The sequence below is a fragment of the Haliotis rubra genome, unplaced genomic scaffold (assembly GCF_003918875.1).
Source record: "Haliotis rubra isolate DU_JTF1 unplaced genomic scaffold, ASM391887v1 Scf1100, whole genome shotgun sequence".
Taxonomy (NCBI): Eukaryota; Metazoa; Mollusca; class Gastropoda; order Lepetellida; family Haliotidae; genus Haliotis; species Haliotis rubra.
In genome coordinates, this window is record NW_025765005.1 from 222,589 (window position 1) to 238,427 (window position 15,839).

The 15,839-nt window shown below is 41.0% G+C and overlaps 1 protein-coding gene across 2 annotated transcripts in view; it reads left to right on the forward strand.

Moving 5' to 3' along the window:
- Positions 1-12,676, forward strand: part of LOC124286592 (L-proline trans-4-hydroxylase-like) — a 30,389-nt gene extending 17,713 nt beyond the window's left edge. Inside the window, exons 6-9 of one of the 2 annotated variants that reach the window (XM_046722970.1) lie at positions 2,257-2,347; positions 3,439-3,568; positions 9,171-9,322; positions 12,405-12,676. In XM_046722970.1, the coding sequence (XP_046578926.1) occupies positions 2,257-2,347; positions 3,439-3,568; positions 9,171-9,322; positions 12,405-12,506 (475 nt within the window). In that variant the 3' untranslated portion in view covers positions 12,507-12,676. The remainder of the gene's footprint in view (positions 1-2,256; positions 2,348-3,438; positions 3,569-9,170; positions 9,323-12,404) is intronic. The other variant, XM_046722976.1, reaches the window with a different exon arrangement.
- The last annotated feature ends 3,163 nt before the right edge of the window (positions 12,677-15,839 follow it).

The following is a 15,839-nucleotide window of genomic DNA, read 5'->3' on the forward strand; positions in this document are numbered from 1 at the left end:
TACAGTTACGGAGATAATCAGAACGGATTTTATCATAGGCTGGACATTCAACAAGAAAATGTAATTCGTCTTCAATGCCTTTTTTACAAAATGGAGATGATCTATAATTTCTATCAATGGATAGTCTTCTTCCTTCATTTACTTTTAAATCTAATAGCCCCAATCTAAATTTTACAAGTAGCAGTCTCAGATTCTTTGTAGTCACGAGGGATAAATATCTTTCTGGTTCTAAAAGGGACTTAAACTGTCTGTAACAATCAAAACGGGAGCTTTCTTCTAACCTCGAGTGCCATTCTTGTTGGAAAATACATATACAGCGATCTCTAAACTGGTTCAGGAAAACATTGACATTACCTACGCCTTGGTTTAACCAGACGATACCAAAACCTTTAGAACGAAGAAGGTTCCTTATATGGCACGCCCACGTTTCTTTGCCGTTACTGTCTAAATGTAGAAGCATATTGTAGGAAATTTTCGGGAGACGGTGATCATGCATTTGTACTATCTTTAGCCAGTATTTTAAGCATCTAATTTGAGCATTAATGAAAACTGGAAATCTCCCCACATTCTCCATATACCATGTCGTTAGGGGTAGATTGTGTAAGGCCTAGAAATTTCTTGCAGGCCAGTAAGTGTATCTTTTCAAGCGCTTGGAAAGGTTGGAAGCCCCATATTTCGGAACCGTACAAAAGAATAGGCTGAATTTGTACATCAAATAATTTGAAAAACACGTTGTGGGTAAGGAAACCAACGTTGTTATAAACAGACATGAGGTATAACAGTGCTTTCTTAGCTCTGAGAGCTAAATCTGCAGCACAATGTGTCCAGTTCATAGTAAAGAAAAGCTTTACACTGAGGTATTTATAATGATTTACGACATTAATGGGTTTAGAATTAAAACACCACTTTTCCTTCGAAGACTGACTGACTGAGTTTGGTTTTACGCCGCTTTTAGCAATATTCCAGCAATATCACGGCGGGGGACACCAGAAATGGGCTTAACACATTGTGCCCATCCTTCGAAGAGAGGGGACCACCTTTTCTAAATACAACAATATTAGTCTTTTCAAGATTTACTGATAGCGACCATTCTGAAGAATATCTTTCTAGTATGTTTAGTTGGTTTTGTAACCCAATAATTGAGGTAGATACTAGAATTACATCGTCTGCAAAAAAGTAACATAAATATTTCAATAATGTCGGGAAATAACTGGACACCATGCTTACCTTGCAGCGAAATATCATTATATAACTCGTTTATGAAGAAAGAGAACAGGATAGGGCTCATAATACATCCTTGTCTTAAACCGACTGGACAATAAAAAATCAGATAAACCACCTTGACTGCGTACACATGATTTGATATTTGAATACAATGACGTAAGCATGGTGTACATTTTGCCTCCCAGGCCAGCATTTCTAAGACAAAACCATAGTTTGGAACGATCAACTGAGTCGAACAAATGCAACATACAATTTAGATTTGCGTCGAGATAAACATTTCTGAATAATTGCATGTATGGTGAAAATATGGTCTGATGTGGAATAAGACTTCCTGAATCCTGCTTGACATTCGGGAATTTTATCGTGCATGTTTGCCCACAGTGTAAGTCTATTATTGAGAATAGATGTAAAAGCTTTACCTAAAATACTCATTAATGATATACCTCTGTAGTTGTCTGGGTTGTTTACATCTCCCTTTTTATGAACTTGGACAATAATTGAGCGTGACCAGACTTCTGGAAAGTAGCCATCATTGACTGAAGAAATCCTTATCACTTTCATGTATTCATACAGTTTCATATCACGCTCCTTTGGTAAATATGTTGTTGTTTCCAATCCACCCTACTGTCTTTCCAAGGTATAATTTGTCTCCCAATATCTAGTGTGGTCCAGGCATTTCATTTATAAACATTCATTCATAGTGTGCCGTGATATAGCTTGAATATAGCTTAGATCTGAATGACATGAGTGAGTGACTGAGTTTGGTTTTACGCCGCTTTTAGCAATATTCCAGCAACATCACGGCGGGGGACACCAGAAATGGGCTTCACACATTGTGCCCATGTGGGGATTCGAACCCGGGTGTTCGGCGTGACGAGCCAACGCTTTAACCATTAGGCTACCCCACCTCCCCGAGATCTGATTGACATGAGTGAGTGAGTATGGTATTACGCCACTTTTAGCAATCTTCCAGCAACATCACGGGGGACCCTTGACATGACAACACGATGTTAGATGTATCCTTTCTGCCAGGTACTGGTACCAGAACGGAAACCTCTTCCCTGACATGATGAGTGTGTTTGTGGCCATCGATCAGTGCACAATCGAAAACGGATGTCTTCAGGTACCGTTTCACATTTCACACGATGGTAATCTTCATAGACTCCATACAACCGGGAATGAGTGTGATCACTCGGGACATATGAAACCAATTCTTTACTTTCCCACGCACATGGTATTTTAACACCGGCTAAACGTACACGAATCTGTTTTGTGATTTGTTGAATGAAAGACGTGTTCGGTGCGGACCAGTCTCAGTTTTCGCACAGTTTTCATAAATGTTCTTGAAACTGAGTGTCACCATCTCCATGACAACGGTTTATATATATGAACCATTCAAAGAGATATAACTCGATATGAAGGATTTCACTCCTTTTCTTATGAATTGTAAAATGGTTGTTCAAGTCCTGATTTTCGTTCAATGAAATTATTATTATTATTATAGGATATTTATATAGCGCACATATGCACGCACTAGTGCATGCTCAAGGCGCTGGTATTTTTTCACTCGATCATTGCATGTCAATCTCAACGGCACATCGCATTATCAATCTCAACTCCCTGGGGAGTATACAACTCTTGCTGCCACTAGGCGCACCGAGTTATTGTGGCTTTCTCATCCTAACGAGGTACCCAGTACTTTGGGACACAGTACTTTGTCCATGTTTACTGCACGTTGCTGTACCCGCAACTAGGTGTTTGCACGTATTCATGTGGCCACCATCTGGTCTAATACCATCGGATTCGTGGGTTCTTTTAAGTGCACAGGGCTATGTACTCTACACTAGGGGTTGTGACAACACTGAAAGAGTCTGAAAGAGTCTGCACACAAAGTTGACTCCCGGTCACAGGTGGGCTCGATCCCGACACCTCAACCTCGCTGGATCACTAGCCTGGCGCCTTAGCCAGCTCGCCCACCGCGCCCCGTGTATGAACACTCTCGAGTGAACCCTCCCATCAATGATGCGGAACCTTCTGTAGCCATATGTGTCTACAGAAAGACACAGTCCTCGTCGCCTTCTTGGAACCAAGACAGTTTTCAAACAAGTAAGCATTGTGTCAATGCATGGGGCGAGTATAACGTAATCAACCACACTGATGTTTAAGCTAATGATACCAGATATGTCTGACACGATGACCTGTCGTGTTGTCCAGGTACTGAAGGGCTCCCATAAGTGTGGACGGATTGACCACTGCGTTGTTGGCGGCCAGACTGGGGCTGATTTAGAAAGAGTCAGTCAACTGAAAACTGTGTGCCCCCTTGAGTATGTGGAAATGGAACCGGGTATGTTGACACTGTTATCATCAGGCCGAGACTCCTATTTAAACTTGACAAACTATTTTCCAAACTATCCTCTACAAGTGTTATAAACATATTACATACATAATGATATACTCTCCCAAAAAAGAAACGCATATAGGAATATCAACTGTATTTTTATGTTTATTTTGAAACATCTTGTAGGCTTTATGAGTCAATGAAATATAGCGAAATTGCACACTGGGGATGCAGACTTATCCGTCTTTGGCACCAACTCGAGGAAAGTCAGTTTGAGTGTCACATGGAGACGTCTGGTGGCGCTGAAGTCAATACCTCGTGTGACCCCCGTGGGCATCCAGAACTGCACGGCATCGAAGGAATAAGTCTCAGAATCTCATGTGCTGCCCAATCGCAGCCCACTCTGTCTGTAGTGCCTGTACGAGTTGCTGAAGTGTCTGGTGCTGAGGGTTACGGCGTCGCACCCGTCTGTCCAGGGCATCCCACAGATGTTCGATCGGGTTTAAGTCCGGTGATCTTGAGGGCTAGGGGAGCACATTGATGTTGTGGTTCTGGAGGAAGTCTCTAGTGTGACGTGCTGTGGGGGCCTGGCATTGTCCTGTTGAAACAACTCCCTCTGGCGATCAATGATTGGAAAGAGGTGTGGGCGTAGGATTTCGTCACAGTACCGTTGAGCTGTCGGGTTGCCCTGGATCATCACCAAATCACTTCTCCTACGGCAGGTGATCGGCCCCCACATCATAACACTGTCCCGGACGAATCTGTCAAACGGGGGAACGCAAGCGTCGGCGAAACGTTCACATCGACGTCTGTACAACCGCATTCTTCCATCGCGTCGTTCCAATAGAAATCGTGATTCATCACTGAACCAGATTCTACGCCAATTCGGTAGGTTCCAGGCCTGAACGTTGGTGCACCATTGAACTCGATGTCGACGATGTTGTTGTCGAAGCACAGGGTCAAAATAAGGTCTTCTGGCACGTAAACCAGCCTCTCTCAACCTGTTCCTGACGGCCTGTGCAGAAAGCCTCCTCAATCCGGGTATTTGTCGAGCGGTACTGGTCGCCGTAGCTGTTCGATGACGCAGGTGATGTACCCGGATGCAGTGATGAGGTCGCCCACTACGAGGGGCATCTGCTACCGCATTCTGACGGCGATATCTCTCCCAGAGCCGTGAAATGGACCTTTGGTGAACATTCATGCGTCGGGCAACTGCACGTCGAGACTGGCCAGCTTCAAGCAAAATAATGGCGATATGGCTTCACTTAGACGTGGCATTTTGCGTTTGTCAACAATGTTCCAAATACAGTGAATAATCGACAGACAGCGATCAACTTTTTATACCCATCATTGAGACTATTTGATCCCCAACTTTCACGTGCATTGCATGTGAATTGTGTATTCTGTGACACTACACGCCGAAATTGAAAATCATGCTGTTTGTTGTGATGTTTCAAAACATAAACACCATGGGACTCATAAACAGAGCAAAACCTTCTGTAAAATGAATCGCGTTTTAATTCATTGCTACATGAAATTGCTATTTTCATGATGCGTTCCTTTTTGGGGAGAGTATATTTACAGACAAGTGAATATATAAATGCATCAAAAAGTTAATGAGACAGGAAATTGCATTTACTGACAAAATCAGCCACAATTAGCATTATTTGGCACCAGGTATCAAATTGAAGCTCTTCTGTACAGTCTGGAAATCATTATACGAGGTAGTGTAAATTGTACGAGGTAGTGTACATTATACGAGGTAGTGTACATTATACGAGGTAGTGTACATTATACGAGGTAGTGTACATTATACCAGGTAGTGTACATTATACGAGGTAGTGTACATTATACGACGTAGTGTACATTATACGAGGTAGTGTACATTATACGAGTTAGTGTACATTATACCAGGTAGTGTCCATTATTCGAGATAGTGTACATTATACCAGGTAGAGTACATTATACGAGGTAGTGTACATTATACGAGGTAGTGTACATTATACGAGGTAGTGTACATTATACGAGGTAGTGTACATTATACGAGGTAGTGTACATTATACGAGGTAGTGTACATTATACCAGGTAGTGTACATTATACGAGGTAGTGTACATTATACGAGTTGTAGTGTACATTATACGAGGTGGTGTACATTATACCAGGTAGTGTACATTATACGAGGTAGTGTACGTTATACGAGGTAGTGTACGTTATTAGTGTACGTTTATACGAGGTAGTGTACATTATACGAGGTAGTGTACATTATACCAGGTAGTGTACATTATACCAGGTAGTGTACATTATACGAGGTAGTGTACATTATACGAGGTAGTGTACGTTATACGAGGTAGTGTACATTATACCAGGTAGTGTACATTATACGAGGTAGTGTACATTATACGAGGTAGTGTACGTTATACGAGGTAGTGTACATTATACCAGGTAGTGTACGTTATACCAGGTAGTGTACATTATACAGTGGTAGGTAGTGTACATTATACCAGGTAGTGTACGTTATAGTGGTACGTTATGTAGTGTACGTTATACGAGGTAGTGTACGTTATACGAGGTAGTGTACATTATACGAGGTAGTGTACATTATACCAGGTAGTGTACATTATACGAGGTAGTGTACATTATACGAGGTAGTGTACATTATACGAGGTAGTGTACGTTATACCAGGTAGTGTACATTATACGAGGTAGTGTACATTATACGAGGTAGTGTACGTTATACAGGAGTGTAGTGTACAGGGTAGTTACGTTATACCAGGTAGTGTACGTTATACGAGGTAGTGTACGTTATACGAGGTAGTGTACGTTATACCAGGTAGTGTACGTTATACGAGGTAGTGTACGTTATACCAGGTAGTGTACGTTATACGAGGTAGTGTACGTTATACGAGGTAGTGTAGTGTACATTATACGAGGGTGGTGTACGTTATACGAGGTTATATACGAGGTAGTGTACATTATACGAGGGTAGTGTACATTATACGAGGTAGTGTACGTTATACCAGGTAGTGTACATTATACCAGGTAGTGTACGTTATACGAGGTAGTGTACATTATACGAGGTAGTGTACGTTATACCAGGTAGTGTACATTATACGAGGTAGTGTACGTTATACGAGGTAGTGTACGTTATACCAGGTAGTGTACATTATACGAGGTAGTGTACGTTATACCAGGTAGTGTACATTATACGAGGTAGTGTACGTTATACCAGGTAAGTACGTTATACAGGTAGTGTATTATACGAGGTAGTGTACATTATACGAGGTAGTGTACATTATACGAGGTAGTGTACGTTATACCAGGTGGTGTACGTTATACCAGGTAGTGTACATTATACGAGGTAGTGTACATTATACGAGGTAGTGTACATTATACGGGGTAGTGTACGTTATACGAGGGTAGTGTACATTATACCAGGTAGTGTACATTATACCAGGTAGTGTACGTTATATCACGAGGGTAGTGTACGTTATACCAGGTAGTGTACATTATATGAGGTAGTGTACATTATACCAGGTAGTGTACATTATACGAGGTAGTGTACATTATACCAGGAGTAGTGTACATTATACGAGGTAGTGTACATTATACCAGGTAGTGTACATTATATGTACGTTATACGGGTAGTGTACATTATACGAGGTAGTGTACATTATACGAGGTAGTGTACATTATACGAGGTGGTGTACATTATACGAGGTAGTGTACGTTATACCAGGTAGTGTACATTATACGAGGTAGTGTACATTATACGAGGGTAGCGTACATTATACCAGGTAGTGTACGTTATACGAGGTAGTGTACATTATACCGGGTAGTGTACATTATACCAGGTAGTGTACATTATACGGGGTAGTGTACGTTATACGAGGTAGTGTACGTTATACCAGGTAGTGTACGTTATACCAGGTAGTGTACATTATACGAGGGTAGTGTACATTATACGAGGTAGTGTACATTATACGAGGGTAGTGTACATTATAGGAGGTAGTGTACGTTATACGAGGTAGTGTACATTATACCAGGTAGTGTACGTTATACGAGGTAGTGTACGTTATACCAGGTAGCCTACATTATAGGAGGTAGGGGACATTATACCAGGTAGTGTACATTATACGAGGTAGTGTACATTATACGAGGGTAGTGTACATTATACGAGGTAGTGTACATTATACCAGGTAGTGTACATTATATGAGGTAGTGTACATTATACGAGGTAGTGTACATTATACGAGGTAGTGTACGATTATACGAGGTAGTGTACATTATACCAGGTAGTGTACATTATACGAGGTAGTGTACATTATACCAGGTAGTGTACGTTATACGAGGATAGTGTACATTATACGAGGTAGGGTACATTATAGGAGGTAGTGTACATTATACGAGGTAGTGTACATTATACGAGGTAGTGTACGTTATACGAGGTAGTGTACGTTATACCAGGTAGTGTACATTATACAGGTAGTGTACGGGTAGTGTACATTATACGAGGTAGTGTACATTATACGAGGTAGTGTACATTATACGAGGTAGTGTACATTATACGAGGTAGTGTACATTATACCAGGTAGTGTACGTTATACGAGGTAGTGTACGTTATACCAGGTAGTGTACATTATACGAGGTAGTGTACATTATACCAGGTAGTGTACATTATACGAGGTAGTGTACATTATACGAGGTAGTGTACATTATACCAGGTAGTGTACATTATACGAGGTAGTGTACATTATACGAGGTAGTGTACATTATACCAGGTAGTGTACATTATACCAGGTAGTGTACATTATACCAGGTAGTGTACATTATACGAGGTAGTGTACATTATACGAGGTAGTGTACGTTATACGAGGTAGTGTACATTATACCAGGTAGTGTACATTATACGAGGTAGTGTACGTTATACCAGGTAGTGTACATTATACGAGGTAGTGTACATTATACCAGGTAGTGTACATTATACCAGGTAGTGTACATTATACGAGGTAGTGTACGTTATACGAGGTAGTGTACGTTATACGAGGTAGTGTACATTATACGAGGTAGTGTACATTATACCAGGTAGTGTACATTATACGAGGTAGTGTACATTATACGAGGTAGTGTACGTTATACCAGGTAGTGTACGTTATACCAGGTAGTGTACATTATACGAGGTAGTGTACATTATACCAGGTAGTGTACGTTATACGAGGTAGTGTACATTATACGAGGTAGTGTACGTTATACGAGGTAGTGTACATTATACCAGGTAGTGTACATTATACGAGGTAGTGTACATTATACGAGGTAGTGTACGTTATACCAGGTAGTGTACGTTATACGAGGTAGTGTACATTATACCAGGTAGTGTACGTTATACGAGGTAGTGTACATTATACGAGGTAGTGTACATTATACGCAGGTAGTGTACATTATACGAGGTAGTGTACGTTATACCAGGTAGTGTACGTTATACGAGGTAGTGTACATTATACGAGGTAGTGTACATTATACGAGGTAGTGTACATTATACCAGGTAGTGTACATTATACCAGGTAGTGTACATTATACCAGGTAGTGTACGTTATACCTTCCTGTTCCAAGGGGACGCCCTGTTCTTCCACGCCAACCTCCTGCATAGCAGCACTGCAAACAATAGTGACAGAAGACGCTGGGCTTACGTCATGGCCATCAACACCAAACACAACAACCCTGTGAAGAAACACCACCATCCTCAGTACACAAAACTGGACATTGTAAGTACCAAGTTGAAGGATAACGATAGGTCAACACTTACGAGTATGATACACTACCGGACCAAAGAAAGTGTACAACAATGTTTGACGTGGTCTGAAAATGAAGCCGAGAAATAGTTATTCGAGGGTAATGTATATGATACAGCTTTCATCGGGTGGTCAGGCTCTCTGACTTAGTTGACACATGTCATCGGTTCCCAATTGCGCAGATCGATCTCCATGCTGTTAATCACTGGATTGTCTGATCCAGACTCGATTATTTACAGACCGCCGCCATATAGCTGGAATATTGCTGCGTGCGGCGTAAAACTAAACTCACTCACTCACTCTTATCAGCACTTGATCAGTTCAGGTTTTCATACCACGTAGATGCAAAACCATTTTGTAAATTTATACTATCATTCAAAATTTAAAGGTGTTGTTGTTTTGTAATAGTAAGGACAAAGAACTTAATTTGGCTTTCGACGAACCTGTTTTTAAATAATACTTTTGAAAATGAGTGTTAGGTGTTATGCATGAGTGTGAAACTTGAGAAAAACGTTTTATGAGACTTGAATAAACATCTCACGGTCCATAAGGCTATTGTTTAACACACCACTCAGCAATATTCCAGCTGTATGGCGGCGATCTGTAACAAATCGAACCTGGACCATTTCGTCCAGTGATTGACATTAAGAACATCGATATACGCAACTGGGAGAAGATGACATGTATGACTGGGAGAGGATGACATGTATGATTGGGAGATGACATGTATGATTCGGGGAAGATGACATGTATGATTGGGGGAAGATGACATGTATGATTGGGGGAAGATGGTATGTATGATTGGGGGAAGATGAGTATGTATGATTGGGGGAAGATGATATGTATGATTGGGGGAAGATGATATGTATGATTGGGGGAAGATGAGATGTATGATTGGGGAAGATGATATGTATGATTGGGGAAGATGATATGTATGATTGATTGGGGGAAGATGATATGTATGATTGGGGAAGATGACATGTATGATTGGGGAAGATGACATGTATGATTGGGGGAAGATGATATGTATGATTGGGGAGAGATGATGATGTATGATTGGGGAAGAGATGATATGTATGATTGGGGAAGATGATATGTATGATTGGGGGGAAGATGATATGTATGATGATTGGGGGAAGAGATAGATAAGGGATATATGATTGGGGAAGATGATATGTATGATTGGGGGGAAGATGATATGTATGATTGGGGGAAGATGACATGTATGATTGGGGAAGATGATATGTATGATTGATGTATGATTGGGGAAGATGATATGTATGATTGGGGAAGATGACATGTATGATTGGGGAAGATGACATGTATGATTGGGGAAGATGACATGTATGATTGGGGAAGATGACATGTATGATTGGGTATGATTGGGGGAAGATGACATGTATGATTGGGGAGAAGATGACATGTATGATTGGGGGAAGATGATATGTATGATTGGGGGAAGATGATATGTATGATTGGGGGAAGATGATATGTATGATTGGTGGAAAGATGGCATGTATGATTGGTGGAAGATGATATGTATGATTGAAGGAAGATGACATGTATGATTGGTGGGAAGATGATATGTATGATTGGGGAAGATGAAGATGACATGTATGATTGGGGGAAGATGATATGTATGATTGAAGGGGAAGATGATATGTATGATTGGGGGAAGATGGCATGTATGATTGGGGAAGATGATATGTATGATTGGGGGAAGATGATATGTATGATTGGGGAAGATGATATGTATGATTGGGGGAAGATGATATGTATGATTGGGGAAGATGACATGTATGATTGGGGGAAGATGACATGTATGATTGGGGGAAGATGACATGTATGATTGGTGGAAGATGATATGTATGATTGGGGGAAGATGATATGTATGATTGGGGGAAGATGATATGTATGATTGGGGAAGATGATATGTATGATTGGGGGAAGATGATATGTATGATTGGGGGGAAGATGATATGTATGATTGGGGAAGATGAATGATGAGATGTATGTATGATTGGAAGGAAATGATGATATGTATGATTAGGGGGATGATGATGGGGGAAGATGTATGATTGGGGAAGATGATATGTATGATTGGGGAAGATGATATGTATGATTGGGGGAAGATGATATGTATGATTCAGGAAGATGATATGTATGATTGGGGAAGATGAAGATGATGGGGGAAATGATATGATTGATTGTATATGATGGGAAGATGATATGTATGATTGGGGAAGATGATATGTATGATTGGTGGAATGATGATATGTATGATTGGGGAAGATGATATGTATGATTGAGGGGAAGATGATATGTATGATTGAAGACATGTATGATTGGGGAAGATGATATGTATGATTGGGGGAAGATGACATGTATGATTGGGGAAGATGATATGTATGATTGGGGGAAGATGATATGTATGATTGGCGGAAGATGAGATGTATGGCTGGGGGAAGATGATATGTATGATTGGTGGAAGATGATATGTATGGTTGGGGGAAGATGAGATGTATGGCTGGGGGAAGATGACGTGTATGATCGGGGGAAGATGACGTGCATTGGTGAAGTCAGCAAGCCCGAAGACGAATTCCAGACCAATAGAACAGTTGGAGTCTTAAGAATATAATACTTAGTCCACAAAGGAAAGATGCATCGGTACTCGAAGGACGCCAACATTGTGTATGCATTGTATTCTGTTTAGTGCTTAGTAAGAACATGTCTTATTTCAGTTCTTCGACAGGCGCTGCGATACAGTTGTTCGTGAGGCATATTCCAGTATCAAAATTGTGTAGATCGAGGCTCATGATATCAATCACTGGTTTTCCTGTCAAAATCGTTTATTTTCTAACCTCCACATACAGCGAATGCTGTTGAGCAAAGTAACAAACAGCATGTGTCCACCGTGCCCCTGGAGGTGTTCTTTGGCCGTTTTCTAGTAGCAAAACCTGCTGTTAGAGCCGATGACAAGTGCAATGGTAATCTTTTCAGCCTCTGTTTATTTTGGTCAAGATTACAGGCTACTATATTTTACAACTTTTCCCAGGTCGACGATTCTGCTCTGAAGGCTTGTGAAAACTACTACGACATGACTGGGAAAGACTTCATGAATCCTGCGACTTCAAAAACGATCAAAGCGGAAACTTAAGATACCAATACAGTCAACCTCTGTTATCTCTTCAGGGACATATTGACACAAAACGGTCGTGTGGCTGGTGGTGTTTAAGGTGTAAGGTGTAAGGTGTGGATATAAGTGTTGATACTGCTGTTGCTAGTACTTCTCCTCGCGCTTTGAAAATAAAATCAACAAATTACTGCTTCACGGCTTGGTCTATATATCTACATATTTAGCGTTTGCAATCAAATTTTTATGAAAATATATAGCTCATGAATGTGTGTTCTGTTGTATATAAAAGGGATGATTTCAACTTTCCAATAGCCAACTTCCCTTTCATGTCGAGCAATATTCCAACAACTCCACCCTCTGGTGTTTACATTTCACAACTTTTGAGGCACAATCGAGCTTGGTCTTTTTATCGGGATTTCCAGCAGCTTCATGCCACTCTTGCTCAGAAGTTGTTTGATCAAGGTTACAACATCCAATGCCTCCGTAAAGCTTTCAAGAAGTTTTATGGTAGACATGTGGAGGAAATGTCCAAACGTAATGCATCAGTGACAAAAATTATGTCCGATGCAATTTCCTTACAACATACTTATATCATACGGTCCCGAATTATTTCGGCTGAACAAATGACTAGACTTAGCATATGTTTATGACGGGTGCCACCGGTGTGGCAGGATACGCTCACCTTTTCGCGAACACCTGGTATCATCACTATTTCATAGTGATTCATAAACACAAGCTCTGTCATCGTATCGCATGGTGACAATCACTGGATCGTCTGGTCCAGACACGATTTGTTTTCAACCAATATCGTACGGCTGTAATACTGCTGAAACAGAAACATACTCATTATATAGTCACAATTGTGCAATCGACTCTGCTTTTAGCAGACATTTCTTATGGATGCGGAAATGGTTTTGTCGCTTCTATGATACGTGGTTTCCTCAATTAATTAGAATATCGTTTTGTCTTTAATACATTTTATATTGCACAATGGAGCCATCAAAACAAACTATTTGGAATAATACTGAATGCTGAGTACACGGCTTTTGGCAATATTCCAGCAATGACAAGGAAGGGGGACTCACCCATTTCACCCATGTTGGGAATCGAACCCGTGTTTTTAACGTGACAAGAGAATGCTTTAACGACGATGGACCGCGGCAGATAGACTATTAATTAGATCAGAACGACAGGGGTCACTAGAAATGGGTCTCACATATCGGAATAAGATAGCAGTCGAGTGAGTGAGTGATTGGGTGACTGTGGTTGAGTGTTTGTGTGGTTGAACGGTGAGTGAGAGTGAGAGTGAGTGAGTGAGTGTGAGTTGGTGAGTGACAATGGCAATTTATATGTTGACCACTTGTAGGCGAAACCCTCAAGCACAGATATGGTACTAAGAAATTTAAACACTCGTGGATTCGTGGTTCACCTGCTATCATACGATTCTGTCGCATCTAAGGGACATAACTCTACACAGTCTAGATTGCGGCTCCTCAGAAGTCGAAGTTGATGATCCAACATATCATATGCCAGGAAGAAGCACAAATGTGTTGTATCAAAACAATTGCTCCATCAGAACCATATATAAAGCATGATTATAGAAAAGGCATACTGTCACAATTCCCTTGAACATACGGGTGTTGTTTTTCTGATGAGATAATCCCAAGATGGGGACCTCTGTTTCATGGAGCTGCTGTTGACGTCGATGCTGTGTAGGAGGTTGCAGTGAGTGAGTGACTTTAGTTTTACGCCGCACTCAGCAATATTCCAGCTATATGGCGACAGTCTGTAAATAATCGATACCGGACCTGACAATCCAGTGATCAATAGCATGAGCACCAATCTACGCAATTACGACAGGCATGGGTTACTGAAGATCAATTCTAACCCGGATCTTCACGGGTCTTGACGAGCAGAATAGTACTTTCATCAATATGGCGAGCATTAGGTTTTGTACATTTACAATTTCAGTAATATATATTCTCGTTGCGTGGAGCCTTGTCTGCTATCTCCAAGTCATCTACATGTCGGCAAGTAAATTGGTCATCACATGCTTCATCTCTTATCCAAAGTACATGTCACTGTTATATCTATTCACCCGGCTCCTCTCATCATATCTGAAGACATTTGTACATCGTAGATACGTCATATTCTGACCCGAATCCCGAAGATAAAAAAATACTATCCAATCCTCATCAGTCGTATCTTTCAACTTAATGCAAGGGCTTCAGGATCTGCCGCGGAATCCCAAACGTTTCGATCACATTCGAACTATACACCATCACCTGGGTCCATCTCTATATACTTCTGTGGGTCCATCTTCCTGATTTCCGCAACCCTCTCCAAGTCCGCCGCCCAACCCTCACCCCCGCATCCATCATGATGATTCAGGGGCGGATACAGCTTTTTGAGAAAGGGTGTGTGTGTGGTGTGTGCACACTATTGAGAAAAGGGAGGGTGCACACTTCATTTTCACCCGAGTGTCAATGGTCATTTAATAAACTTTCAGGACAAAAAGGGGGTTGGGGGTGCGCACCCCTGCACCCCCCTCTGGATCCGCCTATGTGATTGTTGTGGAGAGGCATGTACACTATGAATGAACCTCCCCCCACCCCTTAAAATTTATGTACAACTAAGTAAACTCACCTGCATATCATGTACAAAAATCAATGACGCCGCCCCCCCGTACATGTGTACAAAATTGATGACCCCTACCTCCCTAGAACAAAATGGGTGACCCCACTTAAAATCATCATTACCCTCCTGGCCATAAATTATGAATGGTCTCTAAGAAACACCTTTCAGACATGGCCGTAGTGTAGGATACATATTCTTGCCGACATATGGAGATTTAACGAATTCTGTTATGAATGCCTTTTCGCACATCGGGAAGGCTTGTTTAAAAGCATCAGTTACAGTTGTTTTATCAGCGTAGCCACTAAGTGACAACAAACGGCCGTATTGTGCACTTTGACTTGAAAGCATAAACCTTTGTACAATATAAGCTTTAACCATGGTAACTAGTTTGGGTAACTACCATGGTAAACAAAGTATACCAATATCAAAAGGATAAAATGAAAGAGAAGTACAATAATATAAAATATGATAAATATGCAAGAACAACTTAAATCAACATGTTCAAAATGTCTACTTTTGGCGGCCATCTTGGATTTGGCGAAAACATTGATTGGCTCTATAGCGATAAATGCTTGTAAGAGGAAGCCAAAAATGTATCAAATTTATGCATTTTAACCGTACAATCCCTTACAACCCGCGAGTTATTCAAATTCGGCATTATTGGTATCTGGTGACTCATTTCAAACGTCACTACCTTGGCTCAAGTTGAGTGATGAA